The sequence below is a fragment of the Kogia breviceps genome, chromosome 3 (genome assembly GCF_026419965.1).
Source record: "Kogia breviceps isolate mKogBre1 chromosome 3, mKogBre1 haplotype 1, whole genome shotgun sequence".
NCBI lineage: Eukaryota > Metazoa > Chordata > Mammalia > Artiodactyla > Physeteridae > Kogia > Kogia breviceps.
This window is the reverse complement of record NC_081312.1, coordinates 10,987,597-11,000,140: the sequence shown is the minus strand read 5'-3', so window position 1 is coordinate 11,000,140 and position 12,544 is coordinate 10,987,597. Positions and strand designations below refer to the sequence as shown.

Sequence of the window (12,544 nt, the reverse complement as noted above, 5' to 3'; positions counted from 1 at the left end):
GACTGATTAAAACTTAGCTGCTTTGAGAATTTTCATGTTAAGAAAATTCCATTCAGTAGATAGGACATTAGAAGAAAAGTGATGTACTTCATGGATATAAGTAAAGTTCAAATTCAGTAACAAATTGTAGTCCTAGCATGCACAGCGTATAGGAGAGGACTGAGTTAATTCCCTGTGAATGTATTAAGTCTCCAGTCTGTGCTAGCTCAGAGCTAGGTGCTTTAGGTTTCAGGCATTACACCTAGCTCTTGCCCTCAAGTGCTTTATGGCTTAGTTGTTGAAGAGGACAGTGATGTGTGGAATAACTGAGTAGCTATAAAAGATGGGACATGATTAAGAGCTGTATTCATGAGTGATATGTGTGGTGAGTGCTATGGGAGTTCAGGATGGAAATGATTTCTTAGGGAAGGTCTCTATGGAAGAGGTTGGGGAAAAAAACTGGATTCTGCAAATTCCTGGTATTTGATGGAGGAAAGAGAATGAATCTTGATGGAGCTAAAATTTAATCTTTTTAATGAAAAAAATGATGATTTCAAGTTAAAGACAAACAGGGAAGCATTAAAAACCCCTCAACCCCAGAAGTATGTGACTCCCTTATCCTCCTTCCCCAGATTTTTCTGTAGTATACTTAGGTGTGTGTATCCTTAGGAGTGTGTATTCAGACTTGGTATAACTATTCCACCTCTAATACTTAGAAATAGCCAATGTGTAAGGTAAGTGATGAACACAGGGAGATAGAGAGATAAGAAAAGATGAATTAAGCCCTTGATTTTAACCTAATCATAATAAATGTGGAATAAATGTTATACCAGCTATGAGCAATACTTGTGAAATTGAAAGTTTTTTATTAATGCAAGGTCTCGGTTCCTACTGTCAATACCTTTCAGTTTTAGAACAGACAGAATTATTGTTCTGGTCTGTTACCATCTCCTTGAAATAGCTGATCTAAGTTGTAATAGATACATAGAGGGGTTTTTATTGTGTTTTTGTTTTAACATAAGGGAGAATAAATCATGTTCAAGCATTGCCAATTCTTAGGATGGAAACAAACAAGCTTTGAAGAAAAGCAAAGGAAAAACAGTAGAGATACATTTTTACATACTTACATATAAAAATCATTAAATCTGTACCTCCTTTGGGCAGACTAGCAAGAGACAGGGAGAGCATTAAAGCAAGCTGCCCAATTCTTAGCAACCAAACCTACCAAGAAAGCAGATTCAGTACTCACCTGATTCAGGGTTTCCTTGCATACCTCAATTCCAGGTGAGGCACTGTGGACTTACGAAGACTTAAGTTTATTCTAGTCCCACAGGAACTATTTCCAGCGTGTTCTAAGAGTGTGTAAGTTCAGCACGTCCCTTTCATTTATCACCCAAGCCTTTCTATATTATTTCATATTTTGCTCTCTACTTAGATCTCTCTTAAAATTTACCCACCCCTTTTTCTAGATGCAGCCTTCAAGATCACATTGGCTGCACCCTTAATTACTGTTTATTTCATTTGCCAATGCTTATCTATTCATTGTAGTGTCATTAGTATGAGAGAGATCATAACCAAAGAAACTGGGAATCATGTCTGGTGTTACTGGTGCTGGACCCTCTATTCCTGTCCAAATGCATTCTTGACTCGATTCACTGTTGTGGTCTTAAGTAAATAAATTTTTAGCATTCTCCTTGTTTGTTTCTTCAATATCTCACTGATCAAGACACGTTTTTCTAAACCCATGAATTTATTACATTCTTTTTCTTTCTATACATCTAGAATATTTCCATGCATATAGAACCATATAATTATGCTTTTCAAAAATTACATGTTATATATTGATTACTTAACCTAATACATTTCTCTTTTCAGTATGTCATTTCAACCCAACAATTAGCTGACAAATACCCATTACCTATTTTGCTATCTTACAGAGGCTTTTACAGTTTGTGGTTTGTTTGTGGTGAGGTTTCAGAGGTTGTATACAAAGAAATGAATTTTGAGTTGAGTTAATATGGGGATGGACTGGGTTAAATATTGTTCTGTTATCTGTCTAACCTGTCTGCAAAGGACATGTTTGTAGATTGACTGGGTGCTATTCAACTAACTCAACTATATGCATCACCATGGAAATAACTGATTTGATGCAGAAAGCAGATTTCAGAAACTAGATTAAATTGAACCCTGGAGATTGACCCCTGAGTGGATCCTCTGTCCCTGGTCAAGGGAATTGTCAATGGTTTTACATGTCCTCCATCTAAATGGGAGCTGCAATGAGGCATACAGTACTCATGTGACTCTGTTTACTTTTATTTCCTAGATTGGCATCCAGCACAACTTTTTCTAATCAAGCAGAAAGGTAAGGTCCTAAAATGAGCTCAAATCTCACTTTCTTTTTGTCCCCTGTGCATGTTCATCCATTTCTAAAACATTAGAGCGTTTACCACGGGAGGAAGATGATTAGGTTCAGTTGCAGCTCCAAAGAGCACTCGTTCATTTTCTGTTCACACCTTCATTTATTCAATCCTGCATTCATTCATTTCAGTCAACAAATACTTTTTAAAAAAAAAATAAACTTATTTATTTATTTGGCTGCGTTGGGTCTTCGATGCTGCACTCGGGTTTTCTCTAGTTGTGGCAAGCGGGGGCTACTCTTTGTTGTGGCACGTGGGCTTCTCATTGTGGTGGCTTCTCTTGTTGCAAAGCACGGGCTCTAGGCGTGTAGGCTTCAGTAGTTGTGGCACGCGGGCTCAGTAGTTGTGGCTCATGGGCTCTAGAGTGCATGCTCAGTAGTTGTAGCCCACGGGCTTAGTTGCTCCATGGCATGTGGTCCCGGACCAGGACTCGAACCCATGTCCCCTGCATTGGCAGGCGGATTCTTAACCACTGGGCCACCAGGGAAGCTCTGATGAGAAGTTTTTAATTTAGGTGAAGTCTAATGTTTTAAAATTTTAAAACAACTTACGATTATTCCTTCTTATTGTTTGTCTAAGGAACCTTTGCCTATCCTTAAGTCAAGAATATATTTTCCAATGTCTCCCAATAGAAGTTTTATGGTTTTAGCACTTATATTTAGCATTTACATGATCCATCTCAAATTAATTTTTATGTATGGTGTGAGGTAGGGGTTGAAGTTCTATTTTATCCATGTGAATACTTTAGTTATTTCAGCACCATTAAAAGAAAAAAAAAAGACTTTCCCTTTCCCCATTGGATCACTTTGGTGTCTGTTAAAATCAAATAACCGTATTAGGTTCAGTTTCTAGGCTTTCTATCCTGTTTCACTGATCTATATGTTGATCCTTGTGCTGGCACCACACTGTCTTGATTACTGTAGCCGTATAGTAAGTCTTGAAGTCATTGTGAATTCTCCAACTTTGGTCATCCTTTTAAAGAAGGTTGATTTGGATATTCTAGATTCTTTACATTTCCATATAAATTTTAGAATAAACTTCTCAATCTGGGTGGGGGAAAGCCTCCTAGGATTGTATTCAGACTCTAAGTCAGTTTGGGGATAAATGATATCATAAAAATATTGAGTCTTTCAATTAATAAGCATGGTGTCTATTGTCATTTCATTTGGTCTTTGTTTCTCTCAGCAATGTTTTATGGTTTTCATTGTAGAGCTCTTGCATAGCTTTTGTTAAATTTATTCCCAGGAATTTTGGCTTTTTAATGCCAATGTAAATGAAATTTAAAAAAATTTTGTTTTCTAACTTTTTGCTGCTGATGTACAAATATACAGTTTTTTGTATTAATATTGTAATGTAATAAACTAAATTCACTTATTAGTTGTAGTAGCTGTCTTTTAGATTCCTTAGAATGTAAAGGCAATTGTATGTAAAAAGTCATATCGCCTGTAAATAGTGACAGTTTTACCTCTTTCTGATTTTTATGCCTTTTATTTTTTTGTTACTCTATTGCATTGGCTAGGACCTCCAGTATAATACTGAAGATGTGAATGAGCACCCTTGCCTTGTTCTTGCTCATACAAGAAAATCATTTAATATCTCACCATTAATTATGTTTGCTATAGGTGTTCATAGGTCCTCTTTACCAGACTGAGGATAGTTCCTTCTATTTCTAGTTTGCTGAGAGTTTTTTTTTTTAATCATGAATGCATGTTGAATTTTATCAAAGGCACTTTCTGTTATCTATTGAAATAACTATGGTTTTTGCCTTTTATTCTTTAAGATATGGAATTGCATTGGTTGAGTTTTGAATATTAAGTCATTCTTACATTCCTGGGATACAGTCTGTTTGGTCATGGCCAATCATCCTTTTTATCTACAGTTGGAGTCAATGTCCATGAGGACTATTGGTCTGTCCTTTTTCTTTTCATTTTGTTCCTTCTTGGTTTTTGTTTTGTTTTATTTGTAATGCTTTATCTGATTTTAGTTTTAGGGCCTCATAAAATAAACTGGGAAGGGTTCCCTCCTTTTCTAATTTTTGAAAGCGTTTGTGGGAGTTTGGTGTCGTTTCTTCCTGAAGAACATTTTTGACCTATAAGTTTGAGCCAGCATATCAGGGTAGACAAGGCAGAAAGAAACAATTAGGTAAGACGGATTTTTTACTAGTTATCCAGTTGGGCTCTTTGATTTCCTTCTTCTTTTCAGCAACTCAGCTACAATCACCTCTGGGAACGTCCTTTCTGATACTTTGGTCTAAGGGGAAAGGCCAAATAATCATCTCTTGGCTCCCTGTTTTGACATGCAGTGGTAGTGCAGAGGGTAAAGGGGAAAACTGCACATATCAGAGTCCTAACCTTTTTACAAGTACCAGCTCAGATGCCCCAAGAAAACTTCCCAGATCTTCCAGTAGGAATGAACATCTCCCTCCCTGCATTTTCCCTCCGAGGGGCTGTCTCTCTTAGCCAAGGACACTTTCTGAGAGGATCTTGCTGATAATCCCCATCCTGGATTCTAGTCCTGACTGCCATTCTCTGGACTTGTAGCCTTTGTAGGTCACCTTTTCTCTCTGGCTGGGAACCCTCATCTGTACAGTGGGGCTGGAATTAGCCTGAGACCAACTCTGGCATTACCTGGTTCCCTCTTTCTAAAAACGTGTCATTAACAGGGATTCCATGTGACTAGAATATTTCATCTTACTAATGAAAATGACAGTGGGATATTCCATAAGAGAACTGATGTGTATGTGAATAAATAAGTAAATAAATACCTGAACTCATGCTGGTTGCTCCAAGATTCCTTGTGTTTTCTCTCCCTGGTCGACGCCAGCATGATGGTCCCCGGCAATGCAGCAGGGGTGGCCAAGCAGTTCCTACGCTGTATCTTCCATCAGCTGGCTCCCAATGGCATCTTCCCGCAGCTGTTCCAGAGCACTATCAAAGGTAATGCATCCATGAGGAATCCGGAAACCGCAGACGTGGCTAGTCGCTGAAACCCAAACACTACTGAATCTGATTGTTGCCTTTCCAGATGGGACTTTTTTACGGACCCTGGCCACGTCCCTGATGGACTTCAACGAGCTGAGCTCTGTTGCTGTCATCAGTCAGCTCTTGGAGGTAGGTTTGCTTTCTCGGCCCTCTGAGTCCCTGCCGAAATCACTGCTGAGGAAGAAATTCAAAGTCATTTACTAAGTGTTAAATTTTAAATGTAAAATTAAATTTTAAGTAATTTTAAATTAAAAAAATCAAAAAAATGAAAATTGCCAATGCATAGAATAGTGTCAGTTGGACACTGCTGTTTAGTGTGGACTTACGATTTACTTGAAGCTCCTGGACCCCTTCACTAAGAGGTGGCTGCCAGGCGTGGAGCACCCACCTCCACAAAACTCTCCAGCTTTCAAGATGGGTGACGCGTAGATCCATGTGCATTGTATCATGAGACTTGGATTCAAATTTCAGCTTCACCGTTTGTTTGTTGTATCACACGATCTGGGTTCGAGGTCTGCTTATTTTGTGTATCATGAGACTTGAAGCCACTTCTCACCTCCATGGCTTATTCGCTGTATCGCTTTACTTGGAGTCTGTCTCCTGTCCTCTGCTTATTAGCTTTTTTCAGTTAGCTTGGAGGGTTGGCAGATTGCCGTGGGGCCTTTGCTGTTGCTATAGTAGCCATCCTCAGTCTTTGGCCGGTGCAGTTTCCAACAAGCATCATTCACTGCGTTTCTTAACACCTAACCACACCGACTGTAGACCCTTAAAAGGTGTTTCTAATTTCCTGCTCACATTTCACCCTTTCTCACTGAGTCAGAGATCAGTTTCCCCCCTAACTCTGTGTGGATTCATCAATTTCCCCTGTACTCCTGCTAGTTACAATGATTAGCCTTTATAGCAGGCACACAATACATGTTTGTAGTGTGAATATATGATGTTTAAAAACTGATCTTCACCAAATAGCTGTATGAATTCCCACACCGTTTCAGCAGTTGATTGCCTATGCTTTGTGTTTTTAGGGTCTAAATAACAAAAAGAATTTACCAGCAGGGGGTGCTATGATACGCTGTTTGGAAAACATTGCTACCTTCATGGAAGCTTTGCCCATGGATTCTCCTAGTAGCCTCTGGACGATCATCGGCAACCAGTTTCAGACTTTTTTTGCCAAGCTGCCTTGTGTTTTGCCTCTGAAGGTAAGCTGAACCCAGGATTTCATTTTAAATTACTTCCTCTACTGTTTGCAGATCATCTGGGTCTTGGGTGATTTGTTTCATAAAGGGCTATACACAGAGTAGAGAGTGTTATTTAGGTTTTCTCTTCAAATGTTAGAGATTGACAGTAATATGCAGTGGACATTTTGACTTAGTGATTTCATGTTTCCAGTTGAGTAAAAAATAAAAAAGTTCAGGAAGACGTTAGTAGATTGTGTTTATCTAGAAATTTTTCTCAAAAGGATATTAAATAAAAACATAATAGTTTCATCTAAAAGGAGACCAGACATATAATGTAAGGCTTCAATTTTAGAGCATTATCTAAAGGGAAGTGATTGCTTTTGTGTGTATGAATAAAGTACTTGAAGGAGCAAGATGATATTTCTATTTGACAGCTTTACCCCTCCTCCCCCTACTCCCTCACCCCCTGCCCAACGCCATACCACCCTCCAAGAATACACACAAAATTACCTAGCTAGAAATCTGGTAGCCTAAGGAACATTTTCAGTATGAGCCCATTAAATGCAAAAACAGAATCCTATACTGTCAAAACCGGAAGAGACCTATAAAAACCATCCCTTCCAATGCTCCCATTTTCCAGATGGAGAACTGCAAATTCAGAGAGATAGTGGCAGTGTAAAGATTAGAACTCAAGTCTTCTGACTCCCAATCCAGTGTCCTTTCGCTAGCAGACTCCTAGAGTCCTTCTAGAACAAGAGCGAATTAGAGGCTGAAATTCAGGTCTCTATAGCAGGGAGAAAGGAGGTAGCTGGTAGCGGCCATTGCTGTGTCTTTGAACCTCATTGGTTCCACAAGCTTTTTGTGCTTTATCCAGGTCACAGATAAAAATATTCAACTTGCAGCAAAACTGGATCTGACAAGTGAAGTTACACGTTGGCAGCACTACTTCTGAAATGAATATTACATATATGTAAAATGTTTTAAAAAGACCAACCACCTCTGATAATACTTTTTCCCAAATTGGCAAATTTGGAAAATGTGACCCCCAAATAAGGTCTGTAAGGATTATAATTCAGGGACCCTTACCTTGGTGTGTGCTGGTCTCTTTGAGTCTGAAATTACTGTAAGAAGTAGGAATACTGAGACCTTTGCCATCTCTCACATCCTGTGATTCTTTTCTATCCAGAAATCTAGAGTAGTTAAATAAATCCAAGCAAAGAGAATTGATACTTTGAAACTATGTATGTACATAGCTATTGTACATATACACTTAGGAAATCAAGTGCATGCATTTTTTTAACATCTTTATTGGAGTATAATTGCTTTACAATTGTGTGTTAGTTTCTGCTTTATAACAAAGTGAATCAGTTATACATATACATATGTCCCCATATCTCCTCCCTCTTGCATCTCCCTCCCTCCCACCCTCCCTATCCCACCCCTCTAGGTGGTCACAAAGCACCGAGCTGATCTCCCTGTGCCATGCGGCTGCTTCCCACTAGCTATCTATTTTACATTTGGTAGTGTATATATGTCCATGCCACTCTCTCACTTCATCCCAGCTTACCCTTCCCACTCCCCGTATCCTCAGGTCCGTGAAGCAACTGACAAAGGATTAATCTCCAAAATTTACAAGCAGCTCATGCAGCTCAACATTAAAAAAACAAACAACCTAATCCAAAAATGGGCAGAAGACCTAAATAGACATTTCTCCAAAGAAGATATACAGATGGCCAACAGACACATGAAAGAATGCTCAATATCATTAATCATTAGAGAAATGCAAATCAAAACTACAATGAGATATCATCTCACACCGGTCAGAATGGCCATCATCAAAAACTCTAGAGACAATAAATGCTGGAGAGGGTGTGGAGAAAGGGGAACCCTCTTGCACTGTTGGTGGGAATGTAAATTGATAGAGCCACTGTGGAGAACAGTATGGAGGTTCCTTAACAAACTACAAATCGAACTACCATACGACCCAGCAATCCCACTACTGGGCAAATACCCTGAGAAAACCAGAATTCAAAAACAGTCATGTACCAGAATATCCAAGTGCATGCATTCTAACACGACCACATGGACCCTCCCTAGGGGCAGAGAGCCATTCAGGGCCATTCATTGCTTAGGAGCCACACACTTTTAGAGGAGGGGTGGGGCAGGCATGGCGAATTCAAATGCCTGTAGGGTGGTGCTATAATGAAAATATTTAACTTGAACATGGACTAGCTGGAAGTAAACAATTAGTAAACCTAATTTGTAACAATCAGTCCTGTCCAAAGGGACCCTGACTGCAAGGTGAATGAGTGGAGTGCAGTGAGATAAGAAGGAGAACTGAGACCCTTGGGAACTGGAAAGCTCCAGTCCTTTCTGAAGGGGTCAGCTGCTCCTCCACTCCAGCCAATTGTTATTTGAGAATGCAGCCCTCATCTCCGCACGTGTTCTAAGATATCTCCTGACTTCCTTCATGGGTCACTGTGGGGACCTGATGAGCAGCCGGTTTTCAGCCCCTGGTTTAAAGTCATGTAAATGTCACATCAACTCCGGTGGGTATGGGGCAGATTAAATAGACCACTGGTTCCCTTAGAAGGTATTGATACTTGTGAAATGCTTTCAGGATTTATCTGAAAACTTGCCCTGCTGGCTTTTGTCTGGGCACTCTGCCTCTGCTCACCCTGGGCTGGGTATTTAGTCTCTGGGGAAATCATCAGCCATTGAAAGACCTTCTGTAGTTTGTTCTCATCAATTTAGAGAAGTGGATTTCAAACATCAGTGCGTGTCAGTGTCCCTGAAGGACTTGCTAAAAATCTGACTCCTGGGCCTCATTCTGAGAACTTCTGGTTCAGTAGGGGTGCGACCTGAGGATTTGCATTCCAACTAGTTTCCAGGTAATAGAGGTGCTGGTGGTCCAGGGAATCATACTTTGAGAAACACTGGCTTTGTTTGTACTATCTTAAAGAGGTTCATACTGTGCACAGCTGCAGAGATTTCACTGTAACCTGCTATTTTCATATATTTAACAGTGTTAAATAATATCATTGCTTATTCTTGCTATAACGTTTTCCCCCAAACCCAGCGCACATTATTTTAAAAGTACATTTTGTTGTGGAATTGTGCCAAAATACGCTCCTTGATTTGTGAGGCATGATTTTCTCTTTTAGGAATTTTACTGCTTTTTCTTAGGTTCTTGTTATATCTTTTCGTAGCAGAGAAATGACAGATGAAACGTTCTTTATTTGGACTAATAGGCCTAATGGTTTTAAATTGATCTAAGTAGGTTTTTTTTTTCAACATGGCCTTTCACAAATTAATAGACCTCTTTAGGATTGGGCACATTTAATGTCAATTAATATTATTTAATTGTTTAACATTGTTTAATTAATGGTTTAATTAAATTTTTAAAGCTAAGAGTTATTTTTTTTCAACATGAATATATGGCATGGAAAACGGTAAGGAGGCAGCTATATTTCAAATATTTTTTCCCTAAAATAAATGCTTAGAGGAAATATATGAAGCAAAAGATATGTTAAGAAGAGTACTGACTTTTACTTATTTTGTATTTGTTCATAGTGTTCTTTAGATTCCAGTTTGAGAATTATGATTTGCCTCTTGAAGATACCCTCTACCAATGCCACAAGGGTATGTATGTTTCAGAAAAACATAACCTATTGGTTATTTGGTTATTTTTTTAACCTAAAAATACAGGCATATAGCAAGCAATACTGAAGAAATAGTTATCACATACTGAATGCTTCACTTTCAACCTTTTTTTTAAAAAATTTATTTTTTAGTGAAGTATAGTTGAATTACAATGTTGTGTTAATTACTGCTGTACAGCAAAGTGACTCAGTTATACATATATATACATTCTTTTTCATATTATTTTCCATTTTGGTTTCACAGGATATTGAATATAGTTCTCTGTGCTATACAGTAGGGCCTTGTTGTTTATCCATTCTAGATATACGGGTTTGCATCTGCTAACCCCAAACTCCCAATCTGTCTCTCTCCCACCACCCACCCCTTGGCAACCAACAGTCTATTCTCTGTGTCCCTGATTCTGTTTCTGTTTCATAGACAGATTCACTGTCATATTTTAGATTCCACATATAAGTGATATCACATGGTATTTGTCTTTCTCTTTCTGACTTATTTCACTTAGTATGATCATCTCTAGTTGCCACTTTCAACCTAGTATGAAGAACTCTAATAGATCACACCGTCATTGGTCCTTTTAGTCCTGGGCCATGTCCACCAGTTCATCCTCAATACTATGAACTAGATCATCCTTCCAAACACAGATCTCATTGCACTGGTTCCTTGTTTAAAATCTTTGATAACTTCTCACTTCTTTTAAGATAATGTCCAAATTCCTTAATGGAGCATACGAGAAGGTACTTCATTAACTTGCAAGCCTACCTTTCCTAGTTAGTCTTTGGCTACTTGTCCCATCCCTGTGCTTCCTGTGTACTTTCAGAATCATCATCATCACCATCATCGAAACACATCGAATAACCACTGTTTGTTGAGCACTTACCGTATGGCAGACATTGTGCTAATTGCTGTACATTTATAATCTTATTTAATTTCACACTTCCTTGCCTTTGCTTAGGCCACTTCCTTTGCCTGAAACGCTTTATACCCTTGCTGGTGAGTGGACTCCTTCTCGTTCTTCAAGATGAGAATCTGAATTCCATTCCAATTTTTAAAAGGCTCACATTTTCTGTAGCAACTTCCTCCTATATCAGATCCCACAATACCTGACAGAGCTCTCTATATGAGCAGTTATATTATACTGAAGTCTCCCCAGTGAGCCTGTGAGCTTTATGAAGTCCAGCACTGTGTCTCATTTACTTTCGTATTCCTGGCTACATTCCCAGGCTGCATTATATGCAATAGTGCAGTAATTTGTATTGCAATGGCTTGTAGCTACTAGTTAATATACCAAGAAGCCACATCCCCTGTAACTTTTTACCTTGACTGTGCTTGCATAGTCTCATGGTTTATGCTGGAAAATTGCATAGAGATCATTTGGTCTAGTCTGCTCATTTACAGATAAGAAAACAGGCTCAGAGAGATGAAGTGTCTTGGCCAAGGTCACATAGCTGGTTACTGGAAGATTTGAGACTTGAATCTAGGTCCTTTGATTTCAAGCTTTTTTATTTGTCTGTTATACCGTATCACCCCATTACCATGCTGCTTTGCTAGATAAAAGAGCAAGTTTCTATATAGGTCTGAATTCAGGTTTCTTTTTTTGATCAATAAGGATGTATATCAACCAGAGACATATTCCTATCCCTATCCCTGTTCATTCATTATTAGTATTTTAAGGCAACAACATTTATACAAAGCAAACAATACTGAATCAACAGTACTATTTCAAAGAGTGTCTCTAAGACTTTCTGTATGGAAAGCACTACATGGCTTCGTGGGTAATACAACTAACAAACATAATTCCTATCCTCAGAGGCAGCTAACATGTAATGAATTCACTTTTGTATCCATAAGGAAAAAGGACCTCAAAAATGCACATATTCTTTGATTTAGTCATTCTTTTTCTGGGAATCTATTCTAAGGAAGAAATGCAAATTTCATGCAAAAACATATTTATTGAGATGTTATATATAGTAAAATCTGACTTTTGTGGCCATTAAAATGGATCTTTATGAAGAATTAAATAGCATTGGCAATTTCGTACGTTATTATCTTAACAAAATGTAGTATTATACATACGTGTAAGATTTCAACTGAGTAAACTGGTGTGTGATGAAGAAGAGGAATATATCAAAATGTTACCACTGGGTGATGGGAATATGGATGCCTTTTATTTCCTTATCTGTACTTTTCTACAGATCCTGCGTTTGCACACTGAGCATGTATTACTTTCATAATCCAGATAGTTAAGACCATAGAGGTTGAGAAGTAGTGGAAATCACAGCATCGAAGTCTTTTGGAGCCCAATTAAAATCCTGTCTTCCCTACAGAGCAG

At 38.5% G+C, this 12,544-nt stretch overlaps 1 protein-coding gene across 18 annotated transcripts in view; it reads left to right on the top strand.

Moving 5' to 3' along the window:
- The window catches only part of UNC79 (unc-79 homolog, NALCN channel complex subunit), a 258,599-nt gene that overhangs the window by 203,113 nt on the left and 42,942 nt on the right, over positions 1-12,544 (top strand). For all 18 annotated transcript variants that reach the window (XM_067027853.1, XM_067027851.1, XM_067027844.1 and 15 more), the window contains 5 exons: positions 2,303-2,341; positions 5,220-5,332; positions 5,421-5,506; positions 6,400-6,573; positions 10,126-10,194. In XM_067027853.1, coding sequence (XP_066883954.1) covers positions 2,303-2,341; positions 5,220-5,332; positions 5,421-5,506; positions 6,400-6,573; positions 10,126-10,194 — 481 coding nt within the window. The remainder of the gene's footprint in view (positions 1-2,302; positions 2,342-5,219; positions 5,333-5,420; positions 5,507-6,399; positions 6,574-10,125; positions 10,195-12,544) is intronic.